The sequence below is a fragment of the Parasteatoda tepidariorum genome, chromosome 7 (assembly GCF_982258835.1).
Source record: "Parasteatoda tepidariorum strain Cologne lab strain chromosome 7, Ptep-v5.0, whole genome shotgun sequence".
Taxonomy (NCBI): domain Eukaryota; kingdom Metazoa; phylum Arthropoda; class Arachnida; order Araneae; family Theridiidae; genus Parasteatoda; species Parasteatoda tepidariorum.
Window position 1 is genome coordinate 109,137,161 of NC_141761.1, and position 19,949 is coordinate 109,157,109.

The 19,949-nt window shown below is 29.4% G+C and overlaps 1 protein-coding gene across 3 annotated transcripts in view; it reads left to right on the plus strand.

Moving 5' to 3' along the window:
* Positions 1 to 19,949, plus strand: part of LOC107437851 (uncharacterized) — a 168,665-nt gene that overhangs the window by 38,851 nt on the left and 109,865 nt on the right. The window contains exon 1 of one of the 3 annotated variants that reach the window (XM_021146649.4): positions 18,177 to 18,797. The exons of the other annotated variants lie outside the window; for them this stretch is intronic. Within the exon in view, the coding sequence (XP_021002308.1) occupies positions 18,750 to 18,797 (48 nt within the window). The 5' untranslated portion in view covers positions 18,177 to 18,749. Of the gene's footprint in view, positions 1 to 18,176; positions 18,798 to 19,949 lie in introns of those variants that run through there. 3 annotated transcript variants of the gene reach the window in all.

Here is a 19,949-nt window from a genome sequence, read left to right on the forward strand (position 1 = left end):
TTAAAGTCTGCCTGATGATCAAGTTTCTGTTTTAGGGCAATCTAAAATCATTCATAACTTTTTTTAAAAATGTAGATTTCTTTTTTCAGTGTATTTGAAATAGTCATTTTTTGGGTACTGTGATCCCTTTAGAAGTGCTTTTTTACCCTGTTAAACGATGGCTAAACGAACGTAGTCTTTATTTATAAACCAAGTTTTTTTTAAAAAAAAAAAAAAATTAATTTTAAGCTGTCAAGCGTTAAAGAGAATCACATGACATACCTCAACCAATATCGTCGTTTTTATTCGTCGGTACAGATGAAAGTTCGGGATGTCACACATAACGACAGGAATGTTTATGTAAAACACAGACACAGCCGACTGCATGGCACCTTTATTTCCTGCGACATCGTTTCTTGCTCTCTTCCAATTAGAAGGGATCCCCGCCTTTTTAATCCCTCTTCAATTTCTCAAATGGAATTTATTTTTCTCCTTCTTTCTATGGTTGTCATTAAATTCTCGTAATTCAATTTCACAAAAAAAAAGGAGGCGGGGAATTTATTTATTTTAGGATCATTAGGAAGAATGTTTCCTCCTTAGGATGCTTTAGAGGAAGATCTTATGTAGGATGATAATAAAAGAACGTTTTGGAGGTTTTATAACCAGAACAGTGGAGTCGGTAGCTGAAATATTAGACTTCGGACGTTTTAGAGAACAATTTCAAAAATTTCAAATTCGCATTGTATGATTTTATGAAGTCGAGAAGCTCTGTATAGTATATTTTTATAAATTTGGGAATAAAATCACTCTTACTCTATATATTATAATTTTATGAAATCGATAAGCATTCATTATGACTCTATATAATATATTTTTATGAAATCGAGAAGCATTCTTTATGGCTGTATATTATGACTCGATATAGTATATTTTTCATGAAATCGAAAAGCATTCATTATGACTCTATATTATGACTCGATATAGTATATTTTTTATGAAATCGAAAAGCATTCATTATGACTTTATATTACGACTCGATATAGTATGTATTTTTTAAAATTGAGAAGCATTCTTTATGACTCTATATTTTATTTATATGAATATTCCTCATGACTCTATATATTATTTATATGAATTTAAAAGGAGCTTATTATAGTCTTGTATAGGATATTTTTATAAATTTCAGGATAAAATTCACTATGACTCCATATATTATATTTTTATGAAATCGAGAAGCATTTATTATGACTCTATATTATGACTACATATGTTATACTTTTATGAAATCGAGAAGCACTCATTAGGACTCTATATTATGACTCAATATTTTATGCTTTATGAAACCGAGAAGCATTCATTATGACTCTATTTATGACTCTATACATTATATTTTTATGAAATCGAGAAGCATTCATCATGATCTATATTTTATTTATATGAATATTCATTATGACTCTATATATTATTTATATGAATTTGAAAGGCACTCATTATGACTCTGAAAGAAATTGTTTTTATTCTTAATTAGAATGAAAGGTATTTCATTAGAAATGATCGTTTTATCTTCATAAATTAATTAGTTTTGCAATGATTAATTAATTAATACAATTTAATTTATTTAATTAAAGCTCTAAAGTAAGTTATAAAATAAATAACTATCTTTATATTCATAATTCTTAGAATATTCATATAATTAGAATATTCATGATCACATAATTGTAAAAATTTGTTTCAATATGTCTCATGAAATCTTTTTTCCATTGAATAATAATATTTTTAATTAATTAATTTATTTTTTTGAAGAGTTGAGCAAATTTTTTTGATTTCGACTCCAAGACTATACACCATCTTATAATAGGAAAGCTATTATATGGAATTACGCGCATACTAAGCACTGATAGTCAGTGAATTTTGCATTAAATTTCTAATGAAAATTTTTTTTAATCAAACTCGTTTTGCGTTTAGCATATAGATAAATAGTAATATTCCAAAAACACCACTGTTTGTTTACTTACTTATTTTTGTTTTATTTATTATTATTGTTTTGCATGGTTGCATTATTTTTGAAATCATTAAAAATCATGCTTGTTTTACTCGTACATTAAGAACCTCATGTATATGAGCATATTTTTGGCTGCACGTTGTTTGTCAGCAAAAATAAGTAAATTTGAACATGAGAACTTTTTTAAGTGGAAAATGTTTCCAAGCGTATATTTGTGATGTTTTTAGGGATAGAATTTAGAATATAGTCTACCTGTCATCCATTTCTTAATCACCGTCCACTTTGCAAGTCGAAAAAAAATTTCTAAGCCTTCTACATAAAAAATAAGAAGAAAAAAACGATAGCAAATAAATAATTAATACAAAAAATTTGCCTCATTTTAAACCCTTCGAGCATTTTGTTATAATACACTTTCATAATTACTTTAATATTAGGAAATCATGCCTAATGACCAGTGCATTTATATTGGATAGGTTTTTTATGCCCGGTGGCTGAGCGGTAGCGCTTCGCGCTGCCGTGCCACAGTTCCCTGGTTCGATTCTCGGGTCGGGCAAGGTTGACTTAGCCCTTCATCCCATCAGTGGGTCGATAAATGAGTACCAAGCATGCTTGGGAACTAAACACTGGGGGTTCCGCACTCGGCTGACCATCTGACCGGAACATCTGCTCCTGCACCCCAGAACCCAAGGTCAAGAAAACTGAGATGGGCACAGTAGGCTTTGGCCCTCTACGGGCTGTCGCGCAGCTGAGTTTAATTTAGTTTAGGTTTTTTACGCTTATTTTGATAAGGATAACTGATACGTAAAATTTTTAATTAATTCTAATTTGTAATCAAGCACCCTATGCTTACATAAGGAAAACGCAACCTCCTCTCTAGTTTCTGCTTTGACTTTTACTAAAGCTATCGAATTGTAGGATTAAATCAAATAAAAAATAAGAAACATAATTTATGTTTCAATTCATCTTATAAAATTTAGAGAATTTAAAGAAGAGAAATTTAATGATGAGGAATATTCTTGACGATTCTTTCGTGTTCAAAACTGTTGACCACTAAAACCACCGAAGAAAATTTTTTTTCGGATTTTTTTCTTTTTCCGTATTCAACTAATATTTAAGATTTGAAATATTTCCTAGTTTAACTTTTTTGTATGCTGTGAATGACAGAAATGAGTGGTTGTTGACTTCCACACGTGAATGTTGAGAATCTTATAGTCGCTTTGATAATATATACTAGGTCAAGTTAAGTGCCACTGCCCGGTATACCCTACACTGTTTTCTTAAGGTTCAGTGCCACTACATGGTATACATTTGCCAGGTATGCCCTACATCAATGTTTTTTTAAGGTCAAGTGCCACTGCCCAGTATATACTTGCCCGATACTCCAAACACTGATGTTTCTCCTAATCCATCCTCAGCAGATATTAAAATACCGAATAAATATAATAATATCACGGAATAAATTAATATCAAATCGGATATAACAAATATTTCGGATATTCACCAAAGCGATTGTGAGATTGTTGACATTCACCGGTGAAAGTCGACATTCTCTTGATTTCTGTCATTCACGCTCTTATTCTTATATAGGCAACCCTCCCCCCTCTCTCTCCTTGCTTGCTTGCAGAAATGACCAAATTACGAACTCCTCCCTCCATTATGTACATACAGTCCCTGGCCATATTATTTGACGCACTATAAGATACTAGTTTAAAATCTTAATTATCAGGTGATACTACACAGCTTTATTGATTTTACGCGGCTGAAGCAGCTGTTTACACTTGTTTACGTTCGTGTATCAATTAATTAACATTGTCATGCAATACGTTAAAAAAATAATATATTAATGCAAATAGGAAGTGTATAAAAAATGACCTAAATAAAAACCCATTTCATGTATGTATAAATATAAAAGTATTGCCTATAAACTCGTGTAGAACATGTCATTATTAAAACACTACAGTGCGTCTAATAATTGGGTCAAATTATTATAATATACGAATATAATACATGATATAATAAATATTCTATATTTATATAATATATGGTCTAACAATTAATTTAATTAATATTTTACAATTAGTTAATTAATAACTATATTATTAAACGTCCAATAATTAGACGATGATATAGAATATTTATATAAATTCGACGATAGTATAAATTAGACTCTAATTTATCCTATCGTCGAATTTATATTATATATCAGTGGTTACCAACTGGTGGGCCTTTTTTTTTCTTGTGGCCCGCGAACTAGAATATATTTAGTAGTCATTATTTTGCTGACAATTTTCGTAAAACATCTCTATGGGTTTTAAATACTTTTAAGTTTCATATCTTAACAATTTGATATCTGTTGCACATTAATTGCTTAATGCATAGGTGCACAGTTAAAGTTATTGTAGCAGAATTTTTTAATATGCAATTAAATATTTTTTTAAATCTACTGCTTATTTTAATTTGTAACTCAATACTTTTATTTTGTACAACTTGATAAAAATCTGACAGTAATACTTAATGTTCATTCAAACATAAAAGAGTCCTATATAAAATTTTGATAAAGTTGCGGCCCGCCATCTGACTGATGTTTTGAATTGCGGCCCCCGGCCTAATGTAAGTTGGGAATCCCTGTTATATATCGTCTAATATAACCAATTGATACACAAACATAAACAAGTGCAAACCGTGTAAAAAACAATAAAGCTGTATAGTATTCCCTGATAATTAAGATTTTACATAGAATCTTATAGAGCGTCTAATAATTAGGCCAGGGACTGTAAGCAATATTTGAATGGCCCCAGGTCTAAAATTGAAAGGATCCCAAAACATACAAATTTGTAGTAAAGTAATATTTGGATCAATATTAGCAGAAAATTGGAGGAGTAAATTAAAGTAAAATTATGAAATTGTGATACGTCTTAAAAATATAGAAAATGCCACATTAAAAAGTAGAGAAATCATTTTTCAAAGTATCAAAAAATTTATTTATCCAGCGTTAGCTGATTATTGGTTTTTCTTTTTTCATCGGTAATCTTGTTTTGGAAATGCTTGTTGAAAATTTCGTAAAAATGGCACTGAGGAAAGCATTTAAGCAAGCATTACATATTTTATTTCCAACACATTTTTTTTTTTCACTTTCAGTTTTCTAATTGGTTTTTATTTCATTAACATGAGTTTTTTCAAAATTACAATCGGAAAATTAAGAGTTATTTTGAGAATCTTTTAACTCTTCTGAGTTTTTTTTTTTTTAATGATAATTATTATCATATTATTTGCAGTTAATCAGCTACTAATAAAAATAATAGTAAGGTTTTTGTATTTTAACCCTCATCTCATAGCGAATACAATGCAAAACTACCAGTAAGCTCTTCGTTTTAAACTGGGTATTGTGAATTTTAAAAAATACTATCTTGTATGAAGAAAAAAAAAGTAAATTAAAAATTGTGATCTCGCATATTAGTAATAATAAAAAAGAAAATTCACTCGATTAAATCCTCTAACAATCCAGTTTTTTAATTTTTCATTCAGTTATTAAATTTAAAAAATTAAGTTAATTAATATAATAGTATTTTCCTTATTACAGAGCGTTCTTATCTCTTATTACATATTCTCTTATCATTATTAATAATATTGTTATTAATACTTATTCTCTTATTAAATTCATGGAATATGATGGGGATAAAATTCTTAAAAAGAAAAATAAAAGCAACATATATAGAGTTCATACAATCAAAATAAAAATCCAATTAAAACTGATTATTGATTGAATTGAAATTGGTTAAAATTTTTTCATAATTTTTCAATACCCCTGAATGCCTGGCCAAGAATATTTTCTTTAAGATACATTGCATATTATACCATACCTAATATCTTCACAAACTTTAAACGCATTTTTCTCGAAATAAGACTTTAAAGGCAGCTATGGTTATAGTTCAAAAAAATTAAAATTTAATAATTTTTTTAAAAAAAGCCTACAAATGATATTTGAAAAAAAAATTCTCTACATCAAAGTTTTTCTCCTGGCAATATTTAGCTTTTTTCCAACCAAATTTCTAAAAATGTCAACTGTGTAAACATTTCATTTTTAAAAACAATACAATATTCACTTAAAAATGACCTATAACAATAATACCCACTAGTAAATAATAAGAAATAACTTTAAAAAAGAATCTGAATTAGTAAAACAAATGCTTATACTTTTTGCTTTTCAATAAATAAAATAGAATTCCTATTTCTCTACTGTTTTGTTATGCAATTTTTTGTAAATATTTTTATTTATTTATTTTGAAACTAGCTTTAAATTATACTAACTTTTGAATCGTATAAGTAAACGAAATTGTATCCTTTCCGCCTACATCTTTAGTATTTTTGTGCTGATAAACAAATATCTGAAAAATAAATGCAGGCTTTCAAAAATTTTATGAAAACTAAACTATTCAAAAGATCTATTCGATTCATCTATCTAATTTCTCAAAAAACGAAGCACGCTGCATCATTTCGACCTAATCTTATTCAAATGAAGCGGGTACCTTCTCTGCAGCTGAGATAAATGCTGCTTTTGATTTGTGGCGCCATCTAACGTTTATTTGATTAGTTTCAGTCATAATTCATAGATGGCGCACAGATACCGTTCATTGCAGAATCTTGAAGATTCATGATCGAAGAGCGTGAATAAGAAAACTGTATTCTTGTTCTGTATATCGAGTTGGTAACAGTAATATATTCGAAACCAAGGAAAATTCCACGCTAGTCACACAGTTAGTAATACAGAAATTATTTTTTGAAAATTCGTAGGCGTGTAAAAATATTTAATGATGGCGACATGGATTATGCGAAAAGAATAAAAATTAATTTTTATAGAAAAATGCAGAAAATAATTTAATTAAAAGATTATATTTATTGCATTTAACATTAAAAATTTTATTTTACAAGAATAGAGTTTCTTTCTATTATCATAATTAAATATTATTTATTAAACTAAGAAAGAAACATTATTTTTGTAAAATAAGAAACACTGATTTTTATTTATATTGAGATGTGCGGAAAAAAAAATTACTTTAAAAAATTGTACCAAATTTTGTCTAATGGATCATTATAATTAATAAAATTTCTGTCTAATTGAACTCTAATCTGTAATTTTGCACTTCATTCCAATACAGGATCTATAATAATACAGAAATCTATTATTATTAATTTTATACCTAGTTTAAGAAGTTTATCGTTTTATGCACAATCCCGTATTACGCAAAAAAGATATTCATTTTCATACACTGAGAAATTCAGTATTATGCACACAAAAAAGAAGGAAAAAATCTATCATTTTATATATTACACCGAATAACATAAGAAAGGAACGCAGTATTTTAAAAAAAATAGTTTTTTAATTAAGTTTAATTTAAATAAAATTATTATAATGCCAAGCATATCAGAAAAATACCAACAACAAAAAATTAATATCGTACATACATAAAATTAACCAAATCTATCAACGATAATTAACTTTTATGGCTTGCTTTAGATGTTTTATGTTAATTCACATAATTATTTCACAGAGTGCACATTTCTTCATTTATTTATTTTTGTATTATTGATTATAGTTAAAATGAAAGGTATAAAAACATTAAAAATTAGATATTGTCAAAATAAATTTAGTAAATCACTTTAAACTCGATCTTTTTTAAACTATTTTAGGGATGACTTTTCCTTTTAAACCTAAAATATAGTTTTGTAGCTTTTCAGAGAGACGATTTCCATTTTTCTTTAGTTCAAAATTTTTGTCTCTGCGAGCAGAATAATATTTTTCCCGCAAGCTAAATCTTTAAAATTTTCTTTATTATTTTATGTTCAAAAAATTAATAAAAAATGCGTTTTTTAAGTAAAATTTCAAGTAAAAACGTTTTCAAGTCACCTCAAGTCAATAAACGTCGAGCACATTTTTTCCAATGACGTAGAATGTTTATCATTATGAAAATGATGCGCTCTGACTTTTCTTTTCTTTTTTTTCTTGTGTCAGGTTGACAAAATATTTTTTTTCTATTTAAGTCTGCATAAAAAAGGCAGCTTTGAAAATTTTCATTGCATTTCATTATTTTTTCATAACAGATCAAAAAGTCAGCAAGCGATAAATTTTGCTTATACCATTTAGGAAACAACAGGTATTTGTGTTGTCGTTAGTTTCTGAAGCACTCTAGCTAGTTGGAAAGTAGTCGACATTACGATAGATGATAAATTTCTTTCCGATAAAATATTCAGCTTATAGAGTTCAGAAAACAATTAAATTTTCTACTGTCTTCCAGCACAGAGCTCCCAGTCGAGATTGGAGTTCCCTAGCTAGTCAGAAAGTGGTCGAAATTTTGATTGCAAGATTCCTCCAACTTAGATACAAAAATTAGTTACTAAAATCGAAGCATCAATAACTCTAAAGATATTAAATGCGTTATGGATTTTGATTCGAAGCTCTTAGTCTATCTTTATAATCATCTCTAGATCGATAGTCCAAAGTCGGCCAAAGATTTCTTCTTGAGAACTCTGCTGGCATTTCTTCGAGAAGTGCTTTGTTAGAGCAAAAATTTGGAGAATTCGAAATCAATTAACAAGGTATCTAGATAAATAAATATATATATATATTTTAAATTATGGGTAACGAGTCGATTTCTGTTAGATCATGAAAAATTATACATTTGAATGAATAAACTTTATATTGCATTGAAATATTTATAAATTTGTTGATAAAAAAAATATCAACCAGTCATATGATAAATAGAAGTCTGATTTTAAACTCAATAGCTATTTATTAATTTTATTTTGCAAATAGACAATACGAGTATTTCTATTATTTATTGATAATAATAATTTATTTTTCGTACTTCAGTAGCACTTGTATCTTGAAAAACGCATGCATATTAAAACAGTTTTAATTTTTAAAAAAAAAAAAAAAAAAAAAAAAAAAAAACATTTTTGTTATTTTTTTAATTTTACGAGTAACTCCATACATTTTCTTTTTTGAAGAAATTATATATTTTTCATTTCAATAATCCAACTCGCAGAACATGAAGTGAGTCATTTCGTATAAATGATTTCTAAAAAGTGAATCATTATATGTTTGGTATCTAAAAAGTGAGTCCGATATGTCTTTAATTTCCAAAAAATGAGTCGCCATAGTTTCTAATTTCTTAAAAGTGAGACATTATCTAATTTATCTGTAAAATATAAACAGTTATAAATTTTAAATTCCTTTTTAAGTTAAGATAAATTTTATTATATTTGCTTTTCAGAGAATACAGACCAACGCTCATCAACAAGCATTGCAGAAATCATCAGTTTTAAAATTCCATTTATTTCTTTTCTTTTATTATTTACTTATTTATTTTTTCTCTTAAATAAAAATGCTTAATACAAAACAAAATCATGCCTTTTGTGCCAAAATAAATAAATATTAAATGATCCAACGAAACTTTTGGATAGCAAGTATTTTTAAATTTTAACTGATAAAAATAAATAAAGTAGTAATTTAAATTATACTAAATACATTGAAATATAGAAAAAAAATGTGCAATAATTTCAAAGCAATTGAGTTGGATCAAATTAATTTATTTACCAATTTTATATGCTTGACGATTGAAATCCATTTATTATTCGATTAGTATTCGACTGTTTATCACTTTCACTTTTTGCGTCGAAGACATAACTTTGCACTACGTATACAAAAATTAATTAACTCCAACAGCAGTTAAAGAAATTCATCGCATATTTACTTATAATTCATTTGTAATATATTTTAATTTTCTTTTGAACTTCTTGTTTCTATAATTAATTTAAATTACTTTTCGTATTAATATCAGGAAGAAAAAAAATACAATCGATGACTGACAGCTGAACAATCTTGTTGATTGAAATAATCAGATTTACTTTACTTACAATAATATGTATATTTTTCTAATATGGTGCCATAAAGTCAAGTATTTCTCTATCTAATGGCAACACTATAGTTATTATCAATTTCGTTCGGGTATCTTAAGTAATTGAAGTCGAATAATTAGTTATATATTAAGTATTTTAGAATAAATAATAGGGAGATTTTCGCTTTCTTCTCCGTATTCGTTTACATTAGCTGTACGCTCTCGTATGTAAGATTGAAGCACCTTGATTATCTATAAAGTTTATGTGTTGTACAAGATAATTTTTAAAGCTGGTCACCAAAGGTGGCTTATTTCACATATTAGCACTTTTTTTCCCCTTTTGATGCTATGTTTAAGTTGAAACAGTCTACTAGATTTAACAATTTATTTTCACTATTTTTAAAATTGGTTATAGGATCACCCTTTTATACCTCATTTTACTTCAATAATTCTTCGTAAATCATATTCTATTTCAATTCGCACTCTACTAAAATTAAGTTCTATTCAACTAATAGTTTAAATTTCACCCAACACGAGGCAGCGTCTACATACTGATATTCCAATTCGCACTCTACTGAATTAAATTTATTTCAACTAATTTCAGCCATCACGAGACAGCGTCTACGTACTGATATTTCAATTCGCACTCTACTGAATTAAATTTATTTCAACTAATTTAAATTACATCCATCACGAGACAGAGACTACATACTGATATTTCAATTCGCTCTCTACTAAATTAAATTCTTTTCAACTAATTTAAATTACATCCATCACGAGACAGAGACTACATACTGATATTTCAATTCGCTCTCTACTAAATTAAATTCTTTTCAACTAATTTAAATTACATCCATCACGAGACAGAGACTACATACTGATATTTCAATTCGGTCTCTACTAAATTAAGTTCGCTTCAAAGAATTTCACCCATCATGAGGAGCATACAAACTAATATTTCAATTCGCACTCTACTAAATTAAGTTCTTTTCAACTAATAGTTTAACTTACAACCATCACGAGACAACGTCTACATACTGATATTTCAATTCTCACTCTACTAAATTATGTTCTATTCAACTAATAGTTTAAATTTCACCCATCACGAGGCAGCGTCTACATACTGATATTCCAATTCGCACTCTACTGAATTAAATTTATTTCAACTAATTTCACCCATCACGAGACAGCGTCTACACACTGATATTTCAATTCGCTCTCCACTAAATTAAATTCTTTTCAACTAATTTAAATTACATCCATCACGAGACAGAGACTACATACTGATATTTCAATTCGCTCTCTACTAAATTAAATTCTTTTCAACTAATTTAAATTACATCCATCACGAGACAGAGACTACATACTGATATTTCAATTCGGTCTCTACTAAATTAAGTTCTCTTCAAAGAATTTCACCCATCATGAGGAGCATACAAACTAATATTTCAATTCGCACTCTACTAAATTAAGTTCTTTTCAACTAATAGTTTAACTTACAACCATCACGAGACAACGTCTACATACTAATATTTCAATTCTCACTCTACTAAATTATGTTCTATTCAACTAATAGTTTAAATTTCACCCATCACAAGACCGCGTCTACGTACTGATATTCCAATTCGCACTCTACTAAATTAAATTCTTTTCCCACAGTTCTACGCAATGATATTGTAAACAAGGTAGAATTACAATACGAAGAAAACCTACAGTCTCTAAAAAATAAAAAGTATTTGGGAACTACCTGGTAGGTGGTTATGTAATGTGAACGGCCTTTAGCCCCATATTAAGGTGCAACAATCTTAAACGATATTATGATTCAACCAAATTTCTATAGTATACTTGAAAGGATTTTACTGTTTAATAAATAGATAAATAAAACTTCTTAAAGGGAGTGGAATGTGACTACAGAAAAAAAGAAAATTTTATTTTGGCCATTTTTTTCTATATCTAAACTCTTTTGTGAATGAGTTGTTTGATCTTAAAATGGGTGCTCCGTTGTATCTCAGGTCGTTTCACTTCTGTTTGATTTTATGACAGCACAAAAATCATCTTGGCGAAAAACTTCCGTCAGAAAACATATTTATTGATTTCTATTCATCGAAAGAAAAAACTTCTTCAAAATCACGCCAACTCATACCATCTTATAGAAGGTCAGGTTTGGACTTGTGTCAATGCAGAACCAACACCTATCATAGAATGACTCTTTTTTTTTTAATATCACCGGTGATGCGTTCGTTTTTTTGTGACTCTTGGCTGCCTTTATTGTTATGGCTCTTATGAGTTATGTTGCCAAGGCAAACCGTGTACCAATTTGACGGCGTTGACTCAAATTTGTTGTGTTCCACAAAATTTCTTAACAAAAAATATTGGCGGAAGTGACAAGTGGCTTTGGAGCATTTCGTGTTTCTCTAGTGAAAGAAGCCAGTCGCAGTGACCTGATATGCCCAACATCTTGATTTTTATGGCTTGGAGTTGGGAAAAAACCGTGTTGTATTTCTAACGGCTATGAATCAAAAGACATTTTTTTCCCCATAAATGAAAAATGTTTGATATTTTTATCCCAGAATAACTGCAGTTTATTTTTATGCCCTTCAAAGCATTATAAATTTCGATGATTTAAACAAATAATCTAGATTTAAATCATGTTACATTTTGGTTGGATGATGAAACATAGAAATAAAGAAATAACTCAGTTTCTGTAAATTTCGTCCATTTTAAGTTTACTGTTTTTTTGGAATTAACAGTCAACTAAAGATTGAAACTTCAATGTCATATCGCCAACTTTGTAAATATCAGAAATTTTTTTTCTTCAGAAAAACTGTTTCCAAAATTCTTGCATTTAAAATTTTCACTTTTCTGTCAATATATAGTTTGACGTATACAAATTTTTCATTTTATTCAGTCAATGATTAGTTTGACACATTGATTTTCACTCTTGTTCTGTCAATGACTGGTTTGACATACTGATTTTCACTCTTGTTCTGTCAATGACTGGTTTGACATACTGATTTTCACTCTTGTTCTGTCAATGACTAGTTTGACATACTGATTTTCACTCTTGTTCTGTCAATGACTAGTTTGACATACTGATTTTCACTCTTGTTCTGTCAATGACTGGTTTGACATACTGATTTTCACTCTTGTTCTCTCAATGACTAGTTTGACATACTGATTTTCACTCTTGTTCTGTCAATGACTAGTTTGACATACAAATTTTCATTCTTTTTCTGTTCATGCTTGGTTTGACAAACTGGTAATTTATTAAGTCCAAACTGATAGTTTGGGGAATTTTAAGAACAAAATGATTAAAAAAAAGTACGCTTCAATTTTAACAAGCAATTATTTTAAGCAAAGGAGTTACGTTTTTGTGTCTTATGTGCCTAATAATATTTTTACAAAAACTAAATAAATATCTTAAAATAATCAAACTTTTCGCTTCTAAAAAAATAATATTTTTCAATGGCTTTAGAATTCAAAATTGTAGTTGTAGTTTGTTGAAGACAAAAATCACATTCGAATTTCCACAAATGTTAAAAGAGTGTTTCTAGAGAGAATTAAACTATTTCTTTGATTTTTTATGAGCAATTAACGATATAAACATAAAATGCCTCAAAACAATTTTTATTTGCAGATTCGAGGCTTGTACAATTAGCAGAAGCTACTTAATTTATTTTACGTATTATTGTAGGAAAAAATAAATTTCATATCCCACTAAACCGTTGTTTCTAAATTACTATAATATGTTTTTATGAATATTATCAAAATAATTCTTAAAACTAAAAATCATTAAATAATAACTAGAAGACTTGCAATAAAATATACATAAATGATATAAGTATGCATGATAACAAATCCCTAAAGTTACATTTTATAATTTTTAGGATAATAATCCATCTTGAAAATACGATTTTCCTGGAAAATTCATTAAAATGTTTTAAAAATATCAAAAATAAAAATAATTATAATTTCAGTTATCACTTTAAGATATATGAAGTTTGAAGGTAAAAAGTGGCCCGCACAAGGGCCTCACTTTAACGACATTTAGTAGACACAAAACAAAATTGTGTTACTAATTTAGTCACACAAAGAACAAAAATATTATGTACGCTATTACAATTTGTTGTCCTTTAACATATTTAATTAGAGCCAGATCTGATCTTCAAACAGTAAAGTGTAAAAGCCTCATAAAGAGAGAGAGAGAGGGAAAGAAATCGTATTTCTATTCGAAACGTTCGAACTTCAAAAGATGTTTCTTTTAGAACAAAAATAAGAGATGAAGCTACTACTACTACCATGGGCCATTCCATACGATACACGGGCAATTTATTCGGACTACAAGAGCGAAACACCAACCAGACAAGCCGGAGAAATATCTGCGCCCCAGCAAAATACGAAATCGAGAGGATTTTTTTTTTTCTTTTTTAAAAAGAGAATGTTTTGGGAGGGAGGGATATACCCATAAAAAGGAGAAGAGCACTTCAAAGAAAAAAAGGAAGAAAAAAAAAGAGGAAAGACACCAACATGGGGGCATCGCAGCCTCATTTAACTGCCCATTCCCATGTAAGACCCCTCGAGTAAGGGGGGGTCCTAAATCCACGCTATGTCTTGGCCTCCCATGGGTTCGATTCTGCCCAAATTGTTATGCCAATTTGTTGTGTGAGTGATGGCCAGTACCAGTAGAATATTCTAGAACTTGCGGCCAACCGTGTTGAGCTGCTCTTTTTCTTCCTTCGAATGCGGGGGAGGAAGATGAAATTTATGGTCGACGATTCAGAAGCGTCGGGCCATTTCAGTTGTCATGGCAACCGCTTGGCTATTCTGATGTCAGGACATTCCGTTGGTGTTGCCAAAAAAAAAGCATTACTATTTCTGGAAGTGATGTTGGTTTTATTCGAATTTCGTTCTAGAGGGGTCATGCTAACTCATTGTACCACCGATGAATTAAGGGGATGTCTGGGGGAAAGTAAAATAAGACGAACGGGAGTCTTTATGCTCCCCGAGTGTCCCACTACGATGGGTCGTTTAGGAGACTTGAAATACCTAGACAGCTGCGATATTTTGGTTTAACCAAAAGAAAAAGAAATCACTCGTGTCAGGAGAACGAGTTACACGTAAATTGAATGCTCGTTATAGAACACTATTTTTTTCTTCTTCTTCAAACTGTTCTAAATCTAAACTTTATCTCGTATTTTTATTTTATTTTTTGTTCGATATTTTTTCTGCTCTATTTTTTCTCCTTTATACAGTGTGCACATGTATATATTTCATGTTTAATTTGTCTTATCCTTTTTTTTTTCAATTAATTTTTTAAAAAATGTAATTTTTTCTTACCAATATTTTCATTTTTTTGTTACACGAACCTTTTTAATTTTTATCGTTTTCTTATCTTTTTTGTGTGTGTGTGTGTGTGTGTGTGTGTGAATGATTTGTCTTGTTTTCTTTGTTATGCTGTTTGTTGTTGTTGTCGTAGGCCAGATGAGCACTGGGGATGCGATTGTTCTTGTTCTCCAGTGGCCTCATTTTCGGTTCAAATATTCAACTTCTGCCATACGTCATCCTTTATATGGTGGATCCATTCATACATCCATTCATTCATCCACAGATCGTAATTTTGATCTGAACCAGTGAGCGATCAATCTCCAATACAGTACCCTTAGAGGTATAATTTGTTACTGGAAAATAGAGAACTTTGTGACCCGACAGACTTAGCGTGTCCTAGTCACCCTTTATTACATCTTCAGCCTTTATATATACATATGTATAGTACGCAATTTGAATTTTGTACAGTTACAGTAAAAATATTTAAACAATGATGAACCTTTTTACTATTAAATCAGTTTTCGAACTAAAAACACAGGTGATTCAGCACTCCACAATATTGATATTGTTAGTGAATTTTTAACTGGAAAGGAAACTATTTCTTTATTAAAAATTTTGCCACCATCAAAAAATAGATGAATGTTATGTTATATTTTTTGCATACATTTTTGAACTATTTTTATGTTTGAATATTCAGAATTATCCTTAGTTAAACTCCTTAAACTCTTAATCAAATGTTTAAATCATAAATTTCCAAACCATTTTAAACTAAAAACTAGAAGAATTCCTGTCTAAAGCTCGAATAAGTTGTCAGTTTACTATCCATAGTTAATTAAACATAATTTGTAATGATTAATATTCTGAATTAAAAAAAATAATAACTAACGCAACGACAATGTGCAAAATTATCTGATTAGAGATCATTTAATTTTGTTAATTAGACGCTAGATTTTTATTAGAAGTTATTTTAAACCCTTAACTGGTCATTTGCGTAATAAATATAAAAGAGAATTAATTAAAAAAAATAATTATAATTATATCCCTTTTAGCGACGCTTCTCAAACGCAATAACAAACTAAGCTCATCGAGCACCATAAAAACGCAATAACGCAGCTCATCAGGCCATCCATTTCCCACAAATGAATTATCATGAATGCCACTGTGTTTGACACCAATAAAACTTTATGAATACCACTATATATGCCACTAATGAAACTACAAACTCTATGAATACCACTATAATTATGCCGATAATGAAACTCTATAGATGCTATTTTATGTGTGCTACGAATGAAACGTTATGAATGCTATTTGTATGCCACCAATGAAACTCTATGAATACCACTTTATATGTGCGTCCACTGAAACTATGAATGTTACTATATATGCCACCAATGAAACTATAAACTCTATGAATGCCACTATAATTATGCCACCAATAAAACTCTATGAATGCCACTATATATGTGCTTCCAATGAAATTATGAATGTCACTATATGTGCCACTAATGAAACTGTAAACTCTGTGAATGCCACTATAATTATGCCAATAATGAAACTCTATAAATTCTAATTTACGCGTGTTGCGAATGAAACTCTATGAATGCTATATGTATGCCACCAATGAAACTCTATGAATACCACTATATATGCCACTGATGAAACTATAAACTCTATGAATACCACTATAATTATGCCACTGATGAAATTCTCTAAATGCTAATTTACGTGCACTACGAATGAAACGTTATGAATGCTATTTATATGCCACCAATGAAACTCTATGAATACCACTATAATAATGCCACTAATGAAACCCTATAAATGCTAATTTATGTATGCTACAAATGAAACTAAAAGCTTTATGAATACCACTATAATAATGCCACTAATGAAACCCTATAAATGCTAATTTATGTATGCTACAAATGAAACTAAAAGCTTTATGAATACCACTATAATTATGCCACTAATGAAACTCTATAAATGGTGATTTATATGTGCTACAAATGAAACTCTGTGATTGCTATTTATTTGCCACTAATGAAACTATGAATGCTACTATATAATTTATACGTCATCAATGAAACTCAATTAATGTCTTTATATATATGCCACCAATGAAACTCTATAAATGCCACTATATGTATATGCTTTCAATGAAACTATGAATGTCACTATATTTGCCACGAACGAAACTCTATGAAACTAATAAATTAGTTCAATGAAACAATTTTAATATATATATATATATATATATATATATATATATATATATATATACAAATTTGTTTTCATTTAGTTTTACTCAATCACAACAAATTTAAAATCGTTATCATATTAGTTCTTATATAGCTCGGTTCAACCACAATTTTAAAAACCTTATCATAATTGGTCCTATATAGCTCCAATCAATTAAACATATTCACAACAGCACACATAAACATATTCAAAAAAAAAAAAAAAAACTAAACTTAGAACGCCAACCATGCAAATTTACTGCAAACTTAAGAAGATGTTAAATGGAACCTCGTTTTTGTTTGAATTGAACCATAGTATCGGATCATCTGGACATTTTTACAATAGTGTGAACCCTATCAGAAAAACTGAGCAATATTCTCCTAGAAAACACCCTTTTATAAATGGTATTAAAGGTGATTGCACTTCCCTATTAGTTCCCCCCCCCCCAACATAGTAGCTGACTTACCCTCATGTCCAATGAGGGGGGGGGGCGAAAAGGAACAAGGATTAAACCATCCCGTATCATCAGGGTGCACTGTTTCGACACCACCACAAACTCTGCCCTAAACATTTATACTCATTTGTTCTTGCAATTGACGAGGCACACACCAGAACTTCTGTAAGCATCCGTAAGAGAGACTTCCCCATTGGCTCTAATATCTGTCACTCACCGGCTAATCTAACCAATAAAAGGAAAGTTTGAGAGATGGAAGGTTTCCGTTCGTCGATTCAGAAGAGGCAATCATAGAGTTGAGGGCGTGGTCTATGACTACCGCCGACTGTGAGCGACTCGATCAGCCGGCAGTCGAATGGAGTGAATTTACGGATCGCACACAATCTATTCCCGTCTATCGAGTTTTTCGCCGACCACGTTGGAAGAAGAAAAAATAAATGAAAAATTATTGTTTCTGACGCTGCTGATTTTTATAATCGACATTTGCGCTGATCTTTTTTTACTACTCACAAATCGGGTCTTATAGTTTGGAATTCAATTAACTTCCGATTCGTTTATTTCGACGCAAAAAAAAAAGTGGAAAAGATTCTAAAAACGAAAACAATATTTTCTGATTGTGATATACGATTGTTATCCTTATTGCAGACCCAGAAAAAATATTCATATTGATGAATCAATATTGCGTTCGTAATTGCATGGCTTAATGAAACGAATTGACTTCAGAAACCTAGTGTGGTAAAAATAAATAAATTTTTAAAAAAAAAGAGAGACACATTGTATGGACTTCTAATGGATTTCCTGGAGAACCGGACGACCGGACATCCATACGTATGACTGTCCATCTGTCTTGAAAATGTCATGTCCCCAATTTGGTTATAACGGATCAACTGCAACCACCCAGGTAAGCATTTGAAATATATTTGAATTTAATGTTTCTTTGTAAAATTAATCTCGAAAGAAAAATAGTTCCTTTCTTCATTATATATTCCATTTTTTTCTCTTTCTTTACATCCATCTTTTTTTCGAGCTTATATTTTCTGGGGCTACATATATGAAAATCTACTTTATTGTACATTTTAATTTTTATCTCCTAACATCATTTAACAGGTTTTCGAATACTTGAAGCTTACTAGTTCCCATTTTTTCTCGTGTATTAACTAAAAAAATTGGTTTTTGGGGTGATCAGTTTTCAAGTAGCTTTTAATCCCCCAGTAAATATTCGTGTAGTAATTGATCATGTAGTAATAATTCGTGCTGCAATTACTATAGAATTTTACTTTATCTTATTGATTATATGGTAATAATTCGAGTAGCTACTTATTTTATTTAGCATGATGTTAGTTTCGGAATTAATTGACATATTTATTGAAATATTTGCTATTATGGTAATCTTAATTCCTGCAGCCTTTAGTTTGAGTAGCCATTTATTATGCAGTTATATTTCCAAAGATCATTTATTATACAGTCATAGTTTATACAGCTTTTGATTACATAGTAATAGTTATGATTGGTTACATAGTAATAGTTATGATTGGTTACATAGTAATTGCTTTTGACTACGTAGTAAGTAGCCATCTATTTTGCGAAGTAAAATACTAGTTCCAGTTTTCTTTGGCATATTTATTGCATTTACTTTGCTTTGCCTATTTAATATAGCCATCAATTTTGTTTAGTATGATACTAGTTCCTGTTTTCCTTAGCATATTTATTAAAATATTGATTGCAAAGTAATAGGTAAAATAGTTATAAATTCTGTATAGCATGGTACTAATGTACTAATATCAGTTTTTTTTTTACCATATTTACAGAAATATTCATTAAATAGTTATAGTTCAAGGAGCCATAAATTTTGTATTGGCATATTTATTGAAATATTGATTACATAGTTATAGTGAAAATGGCCATCAACTTTGTATACTATGATACTTGTTTCACTTTCTTTACCATATTGATGAAATTTTGATTACGTAGTAATAGTTTAATTAGCCATCAATTTTGTATAGTATGATACTAGTTTCAATTTCCTTACCATATTAATGAAATATTGATTACA